The 19637-nt window shown below is 57.2% G+C and overlaps 1 protein-coding gene and 1 non-coding gene across 2 annotated transcripts in view; both read left to right on the top strand.

Annotated features, from left to right (window-relative positions):
• The first annotated feature begins 394 nt into the window (after positions 1-394).
• The window catches only part of SCN4A (sodium voltage-gated channel alpha subunit 4), a 27910-nt gene continuing 8667 nt past the window's right edge, over positions 395-19637 (top strand). Inside the window, exons 1-14 of the mRNA XM_007456772.1 lie at positions 395-667; positions 757-875; positions 1003-1092; positions 1396-1524; positions 1994-2085; positions 4086-4346; positions 5144-5207; positions 5464-5605; positions 6283-6492; positions 7121-7274; positions 9075-9313; positions 11110-11283; positions 12155-12511; positions 17593-18081. Coding sequence (XP_007456834.1) covers positions 395-667; positions 757-875; positions 1003-1092; positions 1396-1524; positions 1994-2085; positions 4086-4346; positions 5144-5207; positions 5464-5605; positions 6283-6492; positions 7121-7274; positions 9075-9313; positions 11110-11283; positions 12155-12511; positions 17593-18081 — 2793 coding nt within the window. The remainder of the gene's footprint in view (positions 668-756; positions 876-1002; positions 1093-1395; positions 1525-1993; positions 2086-4085; positions 4347-5143; positions 5208-5463; positions 5606-6282; positions 6493-7120; positions 7275-9074; positions 9314-11109; positions 11284-12154; positions 12512-17592; positions 18082-19637) is intronic.
• On the top strand, positions 11991-12063 carry TRNAE-CUC (transfer RNA glutamic acid (anticodon CUC)). The gene has a single exon. It is a non-coding gene; the product is annotated as a tRNA-Glu (tRNA).

The following is a 19637-nucleotide window of genomic DNA, read 5'->3' as shown; positions in this document are numbered from 1 at the left end:
GCTGAAACCACACAGTCCCCAGAACTTGGGACCAGGAGGCGGTTGAAGGCACTGGGGCATTGGCCCCAAGTCTCGAAGGCGGAAGAGGATCTGGTTGGTTTGCTGTCAGTCCAGAGGGCAGCCAAGCCCTTGCTGGGGAGAGTGTGGTGCGGGGCTTGGGGGTGATGCTCTTGTGTCCAGCACCTGTGCAGCAGCACCTGGGCCCTGCAGGCACATCTCCCAGCCCCAAAAGGGCCTGCACGCCGACCTCCCCGCCCTGGCCCCTGGTCAGGCAGGAGGTGAGTAGCGGACAGCAGGCCCAGGGCGGGGTGACCGCCCAGCACCCCGGGGGCTGCACGCTGCAGCTGTCCCAGCTGTCTGCCGCCCTGCTGGCCCCTGAGCCCAGGATGCGAGGATGGCCAACTCATCTCTGCCCACGGTGGTGCCTCTGGGCCCTGAGAGCCTGCGCCCCTTCACCCGGGAGTCCCAGGCAGCCATAGAACGGCGGGTGATGGAGGAGGAGGCCCGGCAGCAGCGGAACAAGCAGATGGAGATTGAGGAGCCCGAACAGAAGCCGTGCAGTGACCTGGAGGCTGGCAAGAGCCTGCCCCTTATCTATGGGGACCCCCCGCCGGAGGTCATTGGCATCCCCCTGGAGGACCTGGATCCCTACTACAGTGACAAGAAGGTCCGGGCCTGGGAGGCTTCCCTCCACCTGTCTGTCCATTGTCAAGCTGTCTGCCTGTCCCAGGCCTCACAGCTCTCTCCCTGCCGCAGACATTCATCGTGCTCAACAAGGGCAAGGCCATCTTCCGCTTCTCTGCCACACCTGCTCTCTACATGCTGAGCCCCTTTAGCACCCTCAGATGCTGCGCCATCAAGGTGCTCATCCACTCATATCCTGCCTGAGTGGGGCGAGCACAGGGGCAGGGAAAGGCAGGGAGGGGTCGGGGGTGGGCAGGAGGCCCTCTTTCTACCTCCCCTCCCACCTGCTCCCTCACTTTCCTTGACTCTCCCCCCAACGCTGTTCAGCATGTTCATCATGATCACCATCTTGACCAACTGCGTGTTCATGACCATGAGCGACCCGCCTTCCTGGTCTAAGCATGTGGAGTAAGTCTCCCCCTCCCCCGTTCCCCCGGTCCCAGGTGTCTGCCCATCCCAGGTGTGCACTCTGAGGATGCCCAGAGTGAAACTGCTCTTGTCTTCCAGGGAGACAAACACTGTCACTGCCACCCCCATCAACAAACTCCTTAAGTCCCTGGAATGGCACACACTGTCACTCTCACCAATGTCCTCAGCCCCTGGGTGGCATATGTCATTTCTGTGCCCTCCTTCCCAGGAGGTCCATCACTGCCACCCACACCCCGGCCCAGGCGTAACATGGCTGGCCCTGGTCGGCCCTCTCCCTGCCAGGTACACCTTCACAGGGATCTACACCTTTGAGTCCCTCATCAAGATCCTGGCCCGAGGCTTTTGCATCGAAGACTTCACATTCCTCCGGGACCCCTGGAACTGGCTGGACTTCAGCGTCATCATGATGGCGTGAGCAGGGCCCCGAGGGCGTCCTGAGGCTGATGAGGGTGAGGGGAGGGGGCCAGGCCTCAGAGGGTGGACCGCAGGGCTGTGGGTCCAGCTTGCAGATAGCGGGCTGCACAATTCTAGGAGCTGCCATTCCCGGGGTCTGGCTGGGAGTCTGTCCCGGTGCCCCTACACATAGCACATATGACCACACACAGCGGCCCTGAGCCCTAGTCCCACGGGTCCCCACCCGGGAGAGCTGGGCTACCCTTGCTAACCCCACTCCTCAGCAAAGCTCCTGCACTGTCTTCCCCACCTCTCAGGCCCCGATAGGAAACTTGCTGTGCCTGACCTGTCCCCCCGCAACTCCACGGTAACCCCAACTACAAGGATTCCTTGGGAATCCTCATTCTGGGCCTGGAGAACCTGTGACCTCTGCCCTACCGCCCACCCCCGGCTCTGACACAGCCCTCGCCCCAACCTCCCCACCCAGGTACCTGACGGAGTTTGTGGACTTGGGCAACATCTCAGCCCTGAGAACCTTCCGGGTGCTGCGGGCCCTGAAAACCATCACAGTCATCCCAGGTACTGGGGAGGAGCAGGGACCCTCTGCCCAGGCCATCAGGCCTCCCCCCTCACCCAGGCCTGGAACCAGGCACTCAAGTTCTGTGACTCAGGGTCACAACCCTCCCAGGTGGTGTAGGACCCACACCAAAGCCTGGACACAGAGGGGCCCCTGTGGCCAGAGAGGAGAAGGGTCCCCAGGTGGGAGGATGAGTTTTGAGAGGCAGCATAGCAAGGTGGTTAGAGCACAGATTCTGGAGCCAGGCTGCCTGGGTTCAATTCCCACCTCCACCACTTCCTAACTTTGACCTTGGGTAAGTGGCTTCCCTGTCTGCCTCAATTTCCGTATCTGTGAAATGTGGATAATAACAGTACCACCCATCCGGTTGTTATGAGAATTCAAAGCCTTGATAGCAATAAGGTGCTTAGAACAATGCCTGACACAGGGTATGTGTATTCAATAAAATAAGCAGACTGGGCAGAGCAGAGACCTCCACCTGAGAGAGACACAGAGAATCAGTGATGGAAAGTCCCAGCCCTGTGGGCTCAATAATGAACACGCCACATATCCACTGAGCAATCAGGCCAGGGCAATTCCAAAGTAATGCATCAAGAAACATGAAATAACTAGAATCTGGATCATCTGGACCCTCAAAAAAGCATGTGGAGAAACTGAAGAAGGTTCATTAAAGGAAAGAAAGATGATCTGAAAAGGCATGGAGAACAGACTCTGGGAGGAGGGGAAATTGTGAAGTCTTAGTGCTAGAAAATACCTTAGTTTTCCTCTAGTCCAAAGCCCTCGTGAATTGCAGTTGAGGAAGGAGGGACCCCAGGAGGGAAGAACTTACTGAAGGCCACACGGCACGTTGGCCCCTGAGTCAAGGCCACAATACCTTCCCTCGGTGCCATGCTTCCAGCATCCTCAGAGTTCAGAGGGCTTTTATGAGGAGACTGCTGAGCATCTGTTTTCATACCAAGATAAGAAAAAGAAATAAACTCATATTGAAGCAAGAGACACACTGATTAGGCCCAAGGAAGAATTTATGGTCCTTCTATAAACGATGGAATCTGAGCCTGGAATTCCATACGATTTGGCTATGCCTTTGACCGTCCAGAGGAGTGGAATGCAATATTGCAGAGTCAGCCTAGAGCTTCTCAGAGTGAACCCTGCTGTTCCTTGGGTGTTAACAGGCACTGAAAGAGAAAGGGGGCTTCCCTGGTGGCACAGCGGTTGAGAATCCACCTGCCAACGCAGGGGACACGGGTTTGAGCCCTGGTCCAGGAAGATCCCACATGCCCCGGAGCAACTAAGCCCGTGCGCCACAACTACTGAGCCTGCGCTCTACAGTCTGCGAGCCACAACTACTGAAGCCCGCGCGCCTAGAGCCCGTGCTCCGCAACGAGAGAAGCCGCCGCAGTGAGAAGCCCGCAAGCCCGCGCGTAGCAACGAAGACCCAACGGAGCCAAAAATAAATAAATAAATAAATTTATTAAAGAAAAAAAAAGAGAGAGAGAAAGGGTTCTGTGTCAAATAAGGTGAAACGTGGCATTAAAGTTTTTGTTTCTGTAGGACTTTTCCGAGCCTTTGATAGGCTAATCTACACAAGGACCCTCCAAGAGGGCGCTGCAGAGCTCAGCCTTCCCCAAACGTGTTTGAACCCCTTTTGTTAAGGGCACAGCTTGCGAGATGAGCGTTCTAAGGAACACGCTTCGGGAGTGCTGACGTAGCGACGTATTAAGCTCCACTGTGTGACTGGGTGTCGCTCTCCGAGTTGGGGCAACACACTGTGAAGTCTTCGTAGTCCCTTGTCTAGTGGCTGAGATTCGGTGGCCATTCAAGGCTCCAGATGGAGGTTGTAACCAGAGAAGGATGGGGCTAATTTGGGAAGGCTTCGGGCAAGCAGTGCCCCAAGTAAGTCCGGGCTTGAAGGAGGTGGAGTAGGCAGAGGCTCGGAGGGGCTGAGTGGGTGGGTTACCCCCTGCCCTGCCCAGCCCCAAGCTCTCACCCTCCCTGTGATCAGGGCTGAAGACCATCGTGGGAGCCCTGATCCAGTCGGTGAAAAAGCTGTCAGATGTGATGATACTCACCGTCTTCTGCCTGAGTGTCTTTGCCCTGGTGGGGCTGCAGCTCTTCATGGGAAACCTGCGGCAGAAGTGTGTGCGCTGGCCCCCGCCCTTCAATGACACCAACACCACGTGGTATGGCAATGACACCTGGAACGGCCAGGAGAGCTGGGCCAGCAACTCCACCTTTGACTGGGATGCCTACATCAATGACGAAGGTAAGAATGGAGGGTCGGGAGGCCAGTGGGGTCTTTCCCAGCCCCGATGGCAGCCTCTTGTGAGACAAAGAGCATGCGGAAGACCTGAGTGCAAATCCATCACTTACCAGCTGGGGTAACCTCTGACAAGTCACTTCATCTCCCCCTCCCTCAGAATCTTTACCTGTAAGATGGAGACAACAATACCTTTCTCAGAGGGTCTGTGTGACAACAAATGCCAAATTGCTTTGAAAATCCTAAAGCTTTGGCTGTAAAAAGCAGCAGTGCATAGTCCCTAACCTACGTACTCCTTGTTCTCCATCACACCACATGCTCGCACCCTGGCAGGGCCACCACCAGGCCCCCGCATCCTATTCACATACCCAGACTTCATAGCCTCACACGCACGAGGCAACGTTCTCACAAAGCCACTGTTACATCACACTGCGCCTTCTGGCAGCTGAGAAAATGGTACCCCTCCTTCAACCTGGCATCCTGGATTCTAGCCGCATCCCCCCTTCAGTTGAGGGTCCTGCACAGGCACATGGTAGCACCATCCACACACATGCATGTCCCCCACCCCGTATCCCTCTGTGCCCCTGCTGCACCCCACACTAGGCACTGAGCTGACAGCAAAATGTATCTACCCAGAGACCTTGGAGCTTGGAGCTGCCCTTAAAGGAGAGGGAAGGGGCACCCAGAGAGCATCCATTTGGTGCGTGTGGTCCACACAGATGTGTCCACAGGTGCACAGTGGGTACTGTGCCCACAGTGTCCATGTGGTGACATGTTTCCTTTGTGGCCTCTGACTCCCAAAGGGAACTTCTATTTCCTGGAAGGCTCCAATGACGCCCTGCTCTGTGGGAACAGCAGCGATGCTGGGTGAGTGACACTGGTGGTGGGGGTGGGGGGGGGTGGAGAGCAGATGTCCCAGGGTTGTCAGAAGATGGGGGATGACTAGGGATGAGAACCTGGGGTGGATGGAAACGTAAAGAAAATTCATGGGCACGGGGGGAACACTTTCCATTTTTCGGGATGCAGACAAGACGGAAGGATATTTTTCTCTTGGGATCCCCCCATCTATCTCCTGGCTGGAGCTCTCCTTTCTCCCTAAAACCAGCCCCCATCCTATCCCCAGGCGCTGCCCTGAGGGTTACGAGTGCATCAAGGCCGGGCGGAACCCCAACTATGGCTACACCAGCTATGACACCTTCAGCTGGGCCTTCCTGGCTCTCTTCCGCCTCATGACACAGGACTATTGGGAGAACCTCTTCCAGCTGGTACAGCGGCCCCCCGCCCTGCCCCTCAGCCCCATGGCTGCCTCCCTCCGTCTCCACAGCCTGCTCCGGGCTTGGTGGGACCCCTAACAAGGCTGTCCCCTCCGTGGTACCCCCTAAATGCCCCTACATACGGGTTCTCAGAGCCCTCTGACGCTAGGTACCTGCCCAGATCTGAGCCTCAGCCCTTTCTTCCTTTTCCTCATTTGTCTTAAGAGCTGAGATCTGAGCCGGGCACAGACTCCCAGGCCTCACAGTAACCGGTAGGGCAGCTTAGACTCCAACTCTGCCCATACACAATTATTTACCTTCCACTGTTTGCTGAGCTCTTACTAGATGCCAGGCACTATGGGAAAGCTAGGATTCAAGCTGATCCCAAAGCCCATGTTCACCAATTTTTATCCTGGTTCTCTGATCTCAAGATGTCTGGCTGAGGTCCTCTGGGCTTTCTGAGCCAGGAGACCAGGAAGGTCTGGGTCCTGAGTACATACTTTGAAGCACCCCAGAATGCGGCTTAGCCTGCCAAGGGTGGCCATACCTTGCCTCAAAAGCCCTCAAAGTGCCTGGCTCTGCGAAGGACCCTCTCTGTTTACCTATCTGGGCGATGGATGTATGGAGATGGGTGTGGGTGAAAGCAGGCGGGTGCCATGTGGCGCTTTCTCTCCCTCCCCCACTCCCAGACCCTTCGAGCAGCCGGCAAGACCTACATGATCTTCTTTGTGGTCATCATTTTCCTGGGCTCCTTCTACCTCATCAACCTGATCCTGGCGGTGGTGGCCATGGCATACGCTGAGCAGAACGAGGCCACCTTGGCCGAGAATCAGGAGAAAGAAGAAGCGTTTCAGCAGATGCTGGAGAAATTCAAGAAGCAGCAGGAGGAGCTGGGGAAGGTCTGGACTCGGAGAGGAGGCCGAGGACCCAGGGATCTCCCTGCCCCTCAGCCTGGGTGCTCCTGGGCAGGCTGAGCGGGGTCGGGGGAGGGAGGCATGGGGTGGGGGCTGCGAGGCAGAGGGCGGGGAACAGAAGGCCCAGGCTGGAGCTTTGGTGGGGTGGGAGGCATGCAAGCAGTAGAAAGAGTATTTCTCAGCTCAGCGCCTCAGTTTCCCCATATATAACAAGGAATCTGGAGTAGTTAAACCTGACGTAGCCTCCCAGCTCAGATTCCTATGGTTTTATGATTCTTTATGGGCAGCGTACGGGTCGAGGCTGAGGGAGAGGTGGGTCCTGATGAGGCCCCAGGGAGCAGCTGTACATTTACCCATCATCTCATGAAGTGCAGGGTCAGTCAAGGCTTCAGAGAGTGAAGGGTCTTCAGGATGTGTGTCCTCAGTCGCTTTGGTCCCTACCCTGTCACCCTACCACCACAGAGGTTGCCGCCCCTGCCCACAGTAAGCTGGGTGCAGGCCAAAAAGAGGGGCCCCCAGCCTGAAAGACTCAGGAAGATGCTCTGAGAGTCCATTCGTCCATCCCCATGGCTCAGCGATGGACTTTATGTCCATCACCCTTGCTCGTCCACAGGCCAAGGCCGCTCAGGCGCTGGAAGGTAGGGAGGCAGACGAGGACCCAGCCCACGGCAAAGACTGCAACGGCAGCCTGGACACATCGGCCGGGGAGAAGGGGCCCCCAAGACCCAGCTGCAGCGCAGACAGCGGCATCTCAGATGCTATGGAAGGTGAGTGCCTGGCATCCGCATACCCACCCTACTCTGCCTGTCCTGCCCATCAGGCCACTTGGGCTCCCGGGGTGGGGGCCGGGAGGGCCTGGCTGGGCCCAGCTTCAGGACAGTAACTTAATATTGGCATCGAAGAAATGGCTGTGATAAATATAGTCCTGGCTTACCCTGGCCCAATTCTGGCTGCAAGGCCAGGCTGTGGCGGGAACTAGGGGGCTGCCAAGACAATGGGGAAGGACAGGATAATAATACGAACCTGGAAGGCCCAATGTTCCGGAAACTGGAGATCCTGTTCCTCAAATATCTTCTCGGTAAAAGTTAAACATCAAAGGTCCCTCTGCCCAGATAGAGTCACAGACTCCCCCAAATCCCTGTGCTGCCCCCCAGGCCTCAGTGGGACACTAGGATAAGGAAACGAGGAGAGGGTGGATAGACATACAGATGGGTGGATGGATGGATGGATGGTTGGGTGGGTGGGCTGAAAGATTAATGAATGGGAAGAGACATGGGTGTGTGGATGGATGAGAGGGAGGGAGGAGGAGGAAAGGGGGAAGCAAGGGAGGGAGATGCAAGGAAATCTGACATAGAAGGGATCGGGCCCCCTCCCCAGGTGTCTCGCCTTGTGCCAGGAAGGACTTGGAGGACTTTGCAAACCTCTAGAGGGCCCCATCCCAGCTGACCTTGTGTGACGGGCATCCAGGTGTCTGTGTGCCCTGCCAGAGAATGCCCCAGCGAACGCTGGGCAGGGCTGGCCGAGGAGGTCACTCAACGCTGTCCTTGCTGGGACTGTGGTGGGAAGTTTGGGGCCTCAGATACGGTTTGGGGCACCTGCAGTAGCACCCGGGTTGGGGGTAGGGGTGTTGCTGCCAGAGCAGAATCTGCAGCCTTTGAGAGGTCTGGTTTACTAATTCTTGGATGGGGGTGCGGCTCAGCCGCCCCCAACCTCTGGGGTGTCCCAATCACGCACTCAAACCCAGGTGTCTGTGGGGCTGCCTCCGGCTCCAGTCCTCTTTCCTCATCTATGACGTGGGGCCACTAATATACTTACCTCATCCATTTCCGGTGGTAATTAAATGAGAGCACGCCCAGGCTGAGAACCCCCATGGGCAGCAGAGGCCTGGAAGACCAGGAGGAGAAAGAGCGTCACCCATGGGCCTTATGGAGCCCCAGGGGTTTAGAGCTGGAGTGGCAAGAACAGGGGATGTTTCCAGAAAGCTACCCTGGCTGGGGGCAGTCTGGAGGGGCCGGCACACTGGCAGTGAGAGGGAGAGCCCTCGGGGGGAACCATGGTTTGCTCCTGAGTGGTGCTGGCCAGCAGCAGGTGGAATTGGGACCCAGCCCCCTGCAGTGGCCTCCCACCTCTCCCTGGGGGCCCTGGGGGCCCTCGGGCCCCTCCCCAGCCGAGATCGCAGCCCTGGGCTGTAGGCAGAGGATGGGAGTCACCCCATCGCGTTGGGGGCTGGGGAGCTCCAGGAAGGCGGAGCTGAAGTAGAACACTGGGAGAGAGGAGCTTGGGGTAAGGCTGCTGAGGGTATGGCTTTTGGAGGGTCAGCTAAGGGACAGTGTGCTGCGGGGCGGGGCACTGAGGGGTGGGGCCATGTGGGCAGCGTCTAGAGGGATGGGTCTTGAGGGTGACCCACTGAGAGGCGGGGCTTGGAGTAGGCCTCCCCGAGGGGGCAGGGCTTGAGGTGTGATGCTCCAGGGGGCGGGGCTTGGAAGGTGGGACCAAAGATCTAGGTGGAGGAAGGAGCACGTGATGGGGGGATCCTCGTCAGGTATCTGTTTCCACCCTACTCCCAGAGCTGGAAGAGGCCCACCAGAAGTGCCCACCATGGTGGTACAAGTGTTCCCAGAAAGTGCTCATATGGAACTGCTGCACCCCGTGGATGAAGTTCAAGAATATTGTCCACTTGATCGTCATGGACCCCTTCGTGGACCTGGGCATCACCATCTGCATTGTGCTCAACACCCTCTTCATGGCCATGGAGCATTACCCCATGACGGAGCAATTTGACAGAGTGCTCAACGTGGGCAACCTGGTAGGGAGCGGACGAGGGAGAGGCTGTCCTTCCTGTGCAGGACAGGAGAGGGGCCACAGGGCCCGACGGGCTGTGTGGAAATATGCGGCACGATTAGGGGGCATAAGGGGACAGGCTGGGGTTATTTTCCCAGCATATGGGTATATGGGGGCATGAGTTGATGTACCAGGGATGTACATGGGGTGATCCATGGGATGTGGAATTTGGGTTTTAGGGTACTTGGGGGCAGATAGAATGGGGATGAGGTGCTTGACCTCTTATGATCAGGATTTCAGGGGCTTTGGGGTCCAGGCCATGCCCTGGAGGCAGAGATGGGGGAGTGAGAGCACAGAGGTATGGGGGTGGCTGGATGGCAAGTCTCTCCACTTTCAGAGGTTGTTGTGGGCCTAAGAGCGACCAAGGGACCTGGAAGTGGGGGCATAGAGCCATGGGCACCCAGGCTCAAGAGGCCCCAGCTCACCCTGGAGGCCCCAGGGCATAGTCCCCCAGCCCTGAGCCCCCCTGCCCGCTGCCATTTCTCCAGCATGGCCAGGCCAGCTCCCCTCTCCAGCCCTTTCTGCTCTGCTATTGTTGACACACACTGATCCGCCTGCTTATCCCTGCCCATTAGGAGCATTATCACCTCGTTGCCAGCCCCTGTGGAGCCTGACAAAGGGGAAAAGCTGCCTCCTCCTCCAGTCCAGCCCCACCCTTCCCAGTTGCCTTTGCAATCTTTCCAGGATGGTGAATGGGCAAGATACTTCCCCTCCCCTGAGGCGTGGCGAGCCCAGGAAGAGTCAGATTTGGGGCCTGGGGCAGGACGAGGACTGGGTGGGTGACACAGGAATCAGACCCTGGACTCCCCAGCCCGCGAGGCAGGCACGTCCACCCCACGGAGATGCCCGAGCCGGCCATGGCCAGGCCGGGCTGGAGGAGCAAGGGTGTGCTCTGGACCTGCGGTGCAGCTGCTGGGGTGTGTGTGATGGGCCCAGCCCGCCGCCTGCCCACCCCCTGCCCACACTCTGCTGCTGTCTGGGCACCTGCTACGGGCAGGGACAGCTCCTGGGCGGGGCTCAGCATGTGCCCGGGCAGGCTGTGGACCTGGGGCAGCTGGTGCCCGGCAGGAGGGGGACCGTGCCCAGGGAGCTTTTAGAGGTTCTGCAGCTCTCAGACAAGTCCAGGGCTCTGGGGGCTCAGCTCTGGCTTCTCACTGATCCTCTGCTTCATCCTCTTTTGGGCCCTGCCTTAGACTTCCAGAGCCACCAAGATTTTCCGGGTCCTTGGACCCCAGCCAACCAGGGTAGAGAGGCTGTAGGGTGTAGGGACAGGAGACTGGACTAAGCACCCCAAGACCTGGTTTGAGACATGCTTCTATGTGGTCAGTGTGACCGACAGCTTGCTGCTGACCTCTCTGAGCCTCAGTTTCTCATTTCTGGGATGAGCGTGATCATTCCTCCCAACCTCGCAGAGGTTGGATTACCGATAAGGTCATAGTGTGAACCACAGCATGCTCTATGAGTGTTGAATATTATTACGATTGGGCTGAGGCCCCAGGAAGTCACGTGACAGGCCAACAGTCACAAGGCCAGGAATGGACGGGCCCCGGTGTCTGAGTGGTTCCCACTCTGTCCTGTGGCATGGTCCTTCCGCTCCTCACTCACTCACATACACACATCTGTGGGCCGTGGGTACCACTGCCTGCACCCCCAGGGCTCTGTCACCCTCCCCTCGAGCCCTGGAGGTGGGAGTGGGGTGGGAGACTCCCGAGGTCCTGTGCCCCTGAGGCTCTGTGACGGGGGCTGCACCCCACCCTGCAGGTCTTCACAGGCATCTTCACAGCAGAGATGGTGCTGAAGCTCATCGCCATGGACCCCTATGAGTACTTCCAGCAGGGCTGGAACATCTTCGACAGTATCATTGTCACCCTCAGCCTGGTGGAACTGGGCCTGGCCAACGTGCAGGGGCTGTCGGTGCTCCGCTCCTTCCGTCTGGTGCGTGAGGCCCTGGCACCTGGGCTGGGGAAGGGTGTGGTGAGGATGCCTGGGGGGAGGGAGGAGAAACCACCGAGAAGCCAGAGGGCTGGAAGTAAGGCCCCCTCTGCCCTTTGGTCACCACTCTGCCTCTTAGAACCTTTCTTACTGGAAAAAAGGAGAAATGTGCCCTGCCCCTTATCACACAGAGCTGCTGGGGGACCAAAATGACAGCCCAGGAGCTGACATTTGGGCTTGACTCCTAAGTGACCTTGGGTGGCAGTGGGGTGGGGACTTCAACCCATATTGCAGAGCTGAAAGCTGAGGCTCAGGAAGCTCATCAGTAGTGGAATTGGGACTCCGAATTAGCATCCTTTCCACTACCCCATAGGGACCTCTCATGCATCCACAGAAGTATAGAGAAGGTAAGATACACCTCTGTGTACCTTTCACCCAGCTCCAACAGCTGTCAACATTCTATAGTTCTTGTTTTATCTGTCCCCCCCAGTTTTTCTGTGGGGAGTATCTTAAAGCAAATCCCGAGATTTCATTTCACTTGCAAATACTTTAGCCTGTATATTTAAGAGATAAGGACTCTTTCTTCTGATCACTCGAAGAGGATTAGGTGGTAGGATGTGAGCATTCCCATTTAATAGAGAGGTAAACTGAGGCCTTGCATCCCTCAGTGGGTGGGAGTTGAGCTGTTCAAAAGAGTTCTTTCTGGGAATTCCTTGGTGGTCCAGTGGTTAGGACTCTGCACTCTCGCTGCGGAGGGCCTGGGTTCAATCCCTGGTCAGGGAACTACTCTTTCTCCTATAAGGATGGGGCTCTCTTGGGGCTGGGTCAGGGGTCCCCGGGCCTCACCGGCCCCTGCCCTCCCCCTGCCCGGCAGCTGCGGGTCTTCAAGCTGGCCAAGTCGTGGCCAACGTTGAACATGCTCATCAAGATCATCGGCAACTCGGTGGGGGCGCTGGGCAACCTGACGCTGGTGCTGGCCATCATCGTGTTCATCTTCGCCGTGGTGGGCATGCAGCTGTTCGGCAAGAGCTACAAGGAGTGCGTGTGCAAGATCGCCGCGGACTGCAACCTGCCCCGCTGGCACATGCACGATTTCTTCCACTCCTTCCTCATCGTCTTCCGCATCCTGTGCGGGGAGTGGATCGAGACCATGTGGGACTGCATGGAGGTGGCCGGCCAGGCCATGTGCCTCACCGTCTTCCTCATGGTCATGGTCATCGGCAACCTGGTGGTGAGTGAGGTCAGCTGGGTGGCTCCCCCACCCTTGCCCAGGACATCCAAGTGTCCAACATGTGTCCATGCCTTTATTTCCTTTAAATCAGGCTGTCGCTGAAGGGCCCTTTTCCCATTCACTGTGTGAAACCGCCGATGCTTGTTTTCTACCTATCCCCAACCCCAAATGGCAGTTTTGTATGGTTTGACTCAGTGGCTCTCAAATTTTAACCTGCTTAGGAATCACCTGGGAGTTTCTCAAAACCTAGATTCCTGGCCCCATGCCCCAGAGTCAGATGCAGCAGCTCTGAGCCGTGGCCCAGGAACCAGCATTTCTAATGAGCTCTGGGTGACGTCACTGCCTCTGGTACAGGGACCACACTGCGAGTAGTACTGTTGAGACCTAGTGTTTTGGGTAAAGTAACATGATAACTGGAGTCAGACTGACCCATGTTGCAGTCCCGGCTCCTCCACTGTCTATGTGACCTTGAACGAATCACTGCTCTCTGGTTGGCTGAGTTCTCTAACTTCACGTGGAAGAAAAATGGTAGGCCCCTCAGGGGGTGGCCGGGAGGATTGACTGTGACCGTAGAAGGCACAGTGTGGGGTTGGTACCAGGAACTCCTGGCCCTTTTGTCCTCCTACCCTCTCACCCTCTGTTCCCAGGAATTAGGCCATGGGCGTTGGGAGGATCTGGAGATGGCATGGGCTGCATCCATCCTGCCACTTTCTGTATGCGGGGCTGGTGCAGGGAAGGAGGTGCAGGGGCCCATGAGAAACGGGGTGTGAGGCCACGGCCCAGCTAACCAGAATTTCTGTGGCTGGGGCCGGGGGGGGGCATCTCTCCTCACCCTGCCGACTCTGCTCCTCCCCTTCTTGGGGTGGGGTCACTCCTGCCAGGAGAGCTGTGCCCAGCTGCCCCCTGTGATGGCCAACGCTGCCCCGGGCAACAGGGGGTGGGAAGACGCATGTCTCCATGTTCTGCAAAGGCCTGTGGAATCCTTGAGCTGCTGGGTCAGCGCTTCTCAGATACGGCTGAGCTCCAGCTGGGGGCAGGGGCGGACTGGCGGTGGGGGGTGTCACCTTGACTGCGGAGGGGACCGTGGGAGGGGTTCCCAAGCCCCCAGGGACAGCCAGACAGCAGAACCCAGGCTGGTGGCTCCTGGGAAGGGGGTCTTAGGGAGTGGGGAGAGTGAGGGAAGATGGAGAGTGAGGGCAGATGTCCCAGCAGAACTTAGGGGCAGGATTCGGGATGGGTGCGTGGGAGCAGGCTCTGAGTAGAAGTTCGTGAGGGCAAGTTTAAGGGCCTGGAGGTGACTAAGAGGGTCTGCAGGGGGTTTCTGTCTGTGTGTGTGTAAACTCAAAAACATTTCAGGCCCCTCCTTTGCCACTTGATGACTGGGAAACCTTGAGCAAGTTATTTCTCTCTGGCCTCGGTTTTTCTCATCTGGAAAATGGGGATGATGGGAGTGGTGACCTACTCCACTGGGTGGTCGTAAGGATTACATGACACATGTCCAAGTGCTTAGCAAAGCACTTGGCCCAAGAGGCCAGGGTAGTCAAAATGTTACAGGCGTCGGGGGAGCAGTGGCGGATACAGTACCTATCACCAACCAGCATCACACTCCTGGTGTTGGGCTCTGCCACGTGCCAGTTCCTGTGCCAGGGGCTTTATGTGTATTATCCCTAATGCTCTTGACGACCCTGTACGGCAGGTAATGTTGGCTCTGTGCTTCCAGGAGGCACAGCCCAGAACCACACAGCTAGTGTGAAACGGAGCCTGGACTAGAACCTGGGTCTGTGTAACTCCAATAGCAATAGCGTCAATACCAGCAGCAATGGTACCAATGATGAGGTTAGCATCAGCAGTACCAGCGATGACAGCTTGACCTCTACTCATGTTTATTCAGCATTCTGAGCACTTTCCTGGTATTGATCTCTTAATGCTCACCACCCTCTATGAGGGCCGTGCCGTTTTATCGAGCAAAGTCTCAGGGAGGTTGATTAGTAACCTGTGCAGGATTTGAACCCAAGCAGTCTTGCCCCAGAGTCTGGAACCACTGCACTGCACTGCCCTGCCTCTGTGTGTGTGCCACCCGCACCCTCCTGTCACACACACAGACACACACACCTGCCCACCCTGATGCCCTTCTCCGGCCCAGCTCTGTGGCTCTCCCACTTTGCTCAAAGGAAGCGGAGTGACCAAGGGGGGCGGCACTGCCAGCTCCTTGGGCACTGTCCCTGCCCACCACCCTCCCAGGCCTCATGGAAGCAAGTGTGTGCCAGAGGGCACCGGGGCACCCCACCAGGGTGTGTGGGCACCCGGGTCCCCTGCGTCCATGGCACTCAGGCACTTCCTCGGGGCTACTGTGAAGAAGGGGAAATGACCAGGGCCTAGGGGACCCACCCCTCAGAGCCCCCCAGGGGAACTTGCTGTCAGTCCCCTTCCCTCCAGCCCAGCCCCCATGCCTTGGCTGAGGCAGCTATTTCTGTCCCAGGCAGGAGCCGTGTGCAAACCCTGCTGACCCAGAGAGCAGCTAATTCCCATCTCAGATGTGTTTCTGGCAACTGGACAACTCCCGCCAGAGAGGGAAAGAAAAACCAGTAAATTTTGGTGAGGGGCAAAGGCAGAAAAGTAGCCAGAAGGCATGGCAGTGGAGACAAATACCCCCAGCACATTCTCCCAGAGAGAAGATATACAATATACTATATATATATATATACATATATATATATATTTTTTTTAAGACCACATTTTTAAAAAAATTTTTCTTTATTTTTATTTTTGGCTGCTTTGGGTCTTGGTTGCTGTGTGCAGGCTTTCTCTGGTTGCGGAGAGCGAGAGCTACTCTTCACTGCGGTGCACGGGCTTCTCACTGAAGTGGCTTCTCTTGTTGTGGAGCACGGGCTCTAGGCGCATGGGCTTTTGTAGTTGTGGCTTGTGGGCTCTAGAGCGCAGGCTCAGTAGTTGTGGCTCATGGGCTTAGTTGCTCCACGGCATGTGGGATCTTCCCGGACCGGGGCACGAAACCGCGTCCCTGCATCGACAGGCGGACTCCCAACCACTGCGCCACCAGGGAAGCCCCTATATTTTTTTTTTTTTTTTTTTTTTTTGCAGTACGCGGGCCTCTCACTGTTGTGGCCTCTCCCATTGCGGAGCACAGGCTCCGGACGCGCAGGCTCAGCGGCCATGGCTCACGGGCCCAGCCGCTCCGCGGCACGTGGGATCTTCCCGAAACGGGGCACGAACCCGCGTCTCCTGCATCGGCAGGCGGACTCTCAAGCACTGCGCCACCAGGGAAGCCCATGCACCTATATTTTAAAGATATTATGTCAACATGACAGTTAAGACAATGACAAAAAGACTTTGGAGGACACTGGTGAAGGCCAGACAGTGAGATGCTTGGAGAAGATGGCCAAGGGTGGGAGATTCACATTACAGTCCTCCCTTGGTATCTCAAGGGATCGGTTCCAGGACACCCTGCAGATTCCAAAATCTGAGGATACTCAAGTCCTGTAGAAAATGGCGTAGTACAGTTGGCCCTACTTCCTCAGGTCCACTCATGCAGCCCCACCCTGAGACCCCCAGAGTAATACCTGCCTCTGGCTGACAGGAGACAGGACCCCCACCCCAGCCAGGCTGTACCTTCCTCCTCACTGCCCTGGGGTGGGAGTAAGCTGGTGGAAGTCAGGGCCACTGCATTGTGTAGCCTCTGGGGTAGCCATTCACACTGTAGTCCAAATAAATGATGTCCTCTGAAGTTGTACAATGATTGGAAACCGGGGTTCTAGTTCTGACTGTGCTGTTTGTCCTCAGGCAAGTCACTCCACCTCTCTGGGACTCAGTTTCCTCAGTCATAAAATGCTGAGCTGGCCTCAGAGTTAATCACACTCCTTCCTGTGCCTTGTAGAGTCTTCTATTATCACACACATAACAGCCAACAAGTTTTGAGTGCCTACTGTGTGCCCTACTTGTATTGACCTTTTAATCCTCACAACAATGTGAGGAGGTAGGTATTGGAACCATCGCCATTGTACAGATGAGGAAACTGAGGCACAGAGCAGTGATAGGACTTGCCTCAGGACACACGGCTAGTAAACTGGGGTTCAAAGCCAAGCAGCCTGGTTTCAAAGCCCGTGCAACCCATTCTCTGCTTTGTGCATACCCACTGCATTGTATTTGTCTGATCAAATGTCTGTCTCTAGGCGGAGGGCAAACTGAGGCCACTTGCTTCTACACACAGTGGGAGGGGCTCAGTAAATGTCTCCACTGGAAAATAAAGTTGACGGGGGTAGACCAGTAGCCTCTGAAGTCCCTTGCAGTGGGGCTAAGAGAAGAGAACCAGGTGGAGCAGGGAACCCCAAAGGAAGAAAAGGGAGTGAACAGTGGTGGGTGAGATGCCCCTCCTACAGCAACAGGGGACATGCATCTGGGTATCGGGAGCACAGGGTCTATTAAAAGTCCCATTTAGGGCTTCCCTGGTGGCGCAGTGGTTGAGAGTCTGCCTGCCGATGCAGGGGACATGGGTTCGTGCCCCGGTCCGGGAAGATCCCACGTGCCGCGGAGCGGCTGTGCCCGTGAGCCATGGCCGCTGAGCCTGCGCGTCCGGAGCCTGTGCTCCGCAACGGGAGAGGCCACAACAGTGAGAGGCCCGCGTACCGGAAAAAAAACAAACAAACAAACCCATTTACCAGACAAGAGAAGAAGGCTCAAAAGATTCAGCCTCCCAATAAGTCCTGGAAGCTTGGAGACATGAGTCCTGTTTTTTGTTCCACATCCCCTGGCAGTGGAGGTGGAAGACAGAGTCATAGAAAGAGTCCCTGTCACCCAGTGAGCCTCCCTGAACCCTGCCTCTGCCTTGGTCAGCAGAGTCCTATCATGTGCATAAGACTCAGTTTCCCTATCTGTAAAGTGGGCGTGACAGTAGCACTCCTCACCTTCACAAGCAGTTGTGAGGGTTCCGTAAGGTGACATCCTCTTAACAGCCCACCATGAGGTGGGTCTGATCTGGAGACCCGAGGCCCCTCGTGCTGGCTGAAGGTGGCACCCTCAGGGGCCTAGAGGCTGAGCTCAGTCTCCCCCCACCCCCTGCTTCCCAGGTCCTGAACCTCTTCTTGGCCCTGCTGCTCAGCTCCTTCAGCGCCGACAGCCTGGCGGCCTCGGACGAGGATGGCGAGATGAACAACCTGCAGATCGCCATCACGCGCATCAAGTGGGGTGTCGGCTTCGCCAAAGCCTTCCTCGTGGGGCTGCTGCATGGCAAGATCCTGAGCCCCAAGGTTATCATGCTCAGCCTCGGGGGGACTGGGGAGGCTGGCGAGGCCGGCGAGGCTGGGGAAAGTGTCTCAGAAGACGAGAAGAAGCTACCGCCCGAGGAGGATGAAAACAAGGACCTCAAGAAGGACAACCATATCCTGAACCACATGGGCCTGGCTGACGACCCTCCCCCCAGCATTGAGCTGGACCACCTCAACTTCATCAACAACCCCTACCTGACCATCCACGTGCCCATCGCCTCCGAGGAGTCTGACCTGGAGATGCCCACAGAGGAGGAAACGGACACCTTCTCGGAGCCTGAGGATGGCAAGGTGAGCCTGTCGCAGAGCCTGGATCGAGGGATCGGGAGTCAGACAGACATGACTCTACATTTTTGTGTGACCTTGAACATGGCACAAATCCTCTCCAAGCCTCAGTTTCTCCATCTATAAAATGGGGTAATGGTACCTACCTTGTGGTATTACTGTGAGCATTAGATGAGATGCTGTGTGCAAAGCACAGTCATCTCTCTGTGAAGGGTGACTGTTATTACTATTAATACAATTATTATGGCATGCCCTGCCTGTCTTAATACCCTAGGCCATTCCCTTCACCCCTGCCCCACAACACCACCTGGGTCCCCTCTCCCCAGCAGGTGGCGCTCTGAGACAGCATGTTCTCACCTGAGGCACCCTAGCTCCAGGGCCGGAATCCAAGAGGCCTCTCTTAAACCCCCTCTGGGTTTGAAGCTCCTGCCAAGTCCTTGCCATTATCATCTGTTTCTGTTTAGACCCCACCTGGAGGGCTGGTCCCAACCTCCGAGTGTAGGCCAAAGTGCCAGGTCTGGGTGAGGAGAGGGGTCAGGGGCCCAGTAGGGTTGGGTTCAAGGGGAGCAGAGAGCCAGGAGCTGGAGCCGCTACCCCCCCCTCCCCCACGCAGGGGCCCTGCTGCTGGGTTGAGGTTCCCTCCCCTGCGAGGGTGGGGGAGGCCCTGGTGGTCACCCCCAGAAGCTCAGGCTGAGCCCCCTCGCCCACCCTTCAGCTCGGGCAGGGCCCCCTGCCCGTCCCCACCCTATCGGCGAGGGCCCTGCTGGCACCAGAGCCTGGATAAACTTTGCCCTGAAAGCTTGTTCCCCCCAAATGCGTGGCACACTGACTTACCAGGGAGCCGAGCGCCTGCCAAGCTATAAATACTCGGGGAAATGTGGCAGTAACTTCGCTATGAGGAGAGCCGGTGGAGGAGGGCTGGACAGCAGCCGGGGCCGAGGCTCTGGGGACTCTCACGGGGGAAACAAGTACTGCTCCCGGGGGGGGAGTTGGGGTGCACGGGCAGGGCAAGTGGCTCAATGGGTGCCGTGCCCAACCTAACGCCCGGTGCCTCGGTTTCCCTTTCTGTCGACTGGGCACAAGGCCCTCCCTGGTTTTCTGGCCACTGTCCTGACAGCCGCCCTCTGCCCCTCCAGGCTACCCTCTCCATCTTCCTCTTCAGGGGCCTCACCCCCAGCCATGAAGGGGGCCCCTTGAGTGGAGGCTGGGGGCAGGAGGCCGGCCTAGATGCAGCACCGGGAGGAGGTGGGAGAGGCCTGGCCAGGCTGGAGCACCAGCCGTCCCACCCGACCCACTCCCGTTAGATTCCCTTGGCCCCAGGCTGGAGCTTTGGCTGCAGAAAAATTTCCATCCTTTTTGGATTTCTCAGCCAAACAGACCCTGAGGATAGGAAGGCTCGGACTTTGCCCCATGCTCATCCCCTTCCTTCCCCAGGCCTCATCCCTGTCCCACTCCAAGGGCAGGACCAAGGCCTGTGGTTCTTCTGCATAGGCCCCAGTGGTGGCTGCATAATCCAGGGCTGAATGAATGAATGAATGAGTCTGCTCCACCCTCTCTTTCCC

The sequence above is a fragment of the Lipotes vexillifer genome, unplaced genomic scaffold (assembly GCF_000442215.2).
Source record: "Lipotes vexillifer unplaced genomic scaffold, Lipotes_vexillifer_v1.1 scaffold299, whole genome shotgun sequence".
In the NCBI taxonomy this organism is placed as follows: domain Eukaryota; kingdom Metazoa; phylum Chordata; class Mammalia; order Artiodactyla; family Lipotidae; genus Lipotes; species Lipotes vexillifer.
Note: the sequence above shows the minus strand (reverse complement) of the source record. Positions and strands in the feature narration are given on the sequence as shown.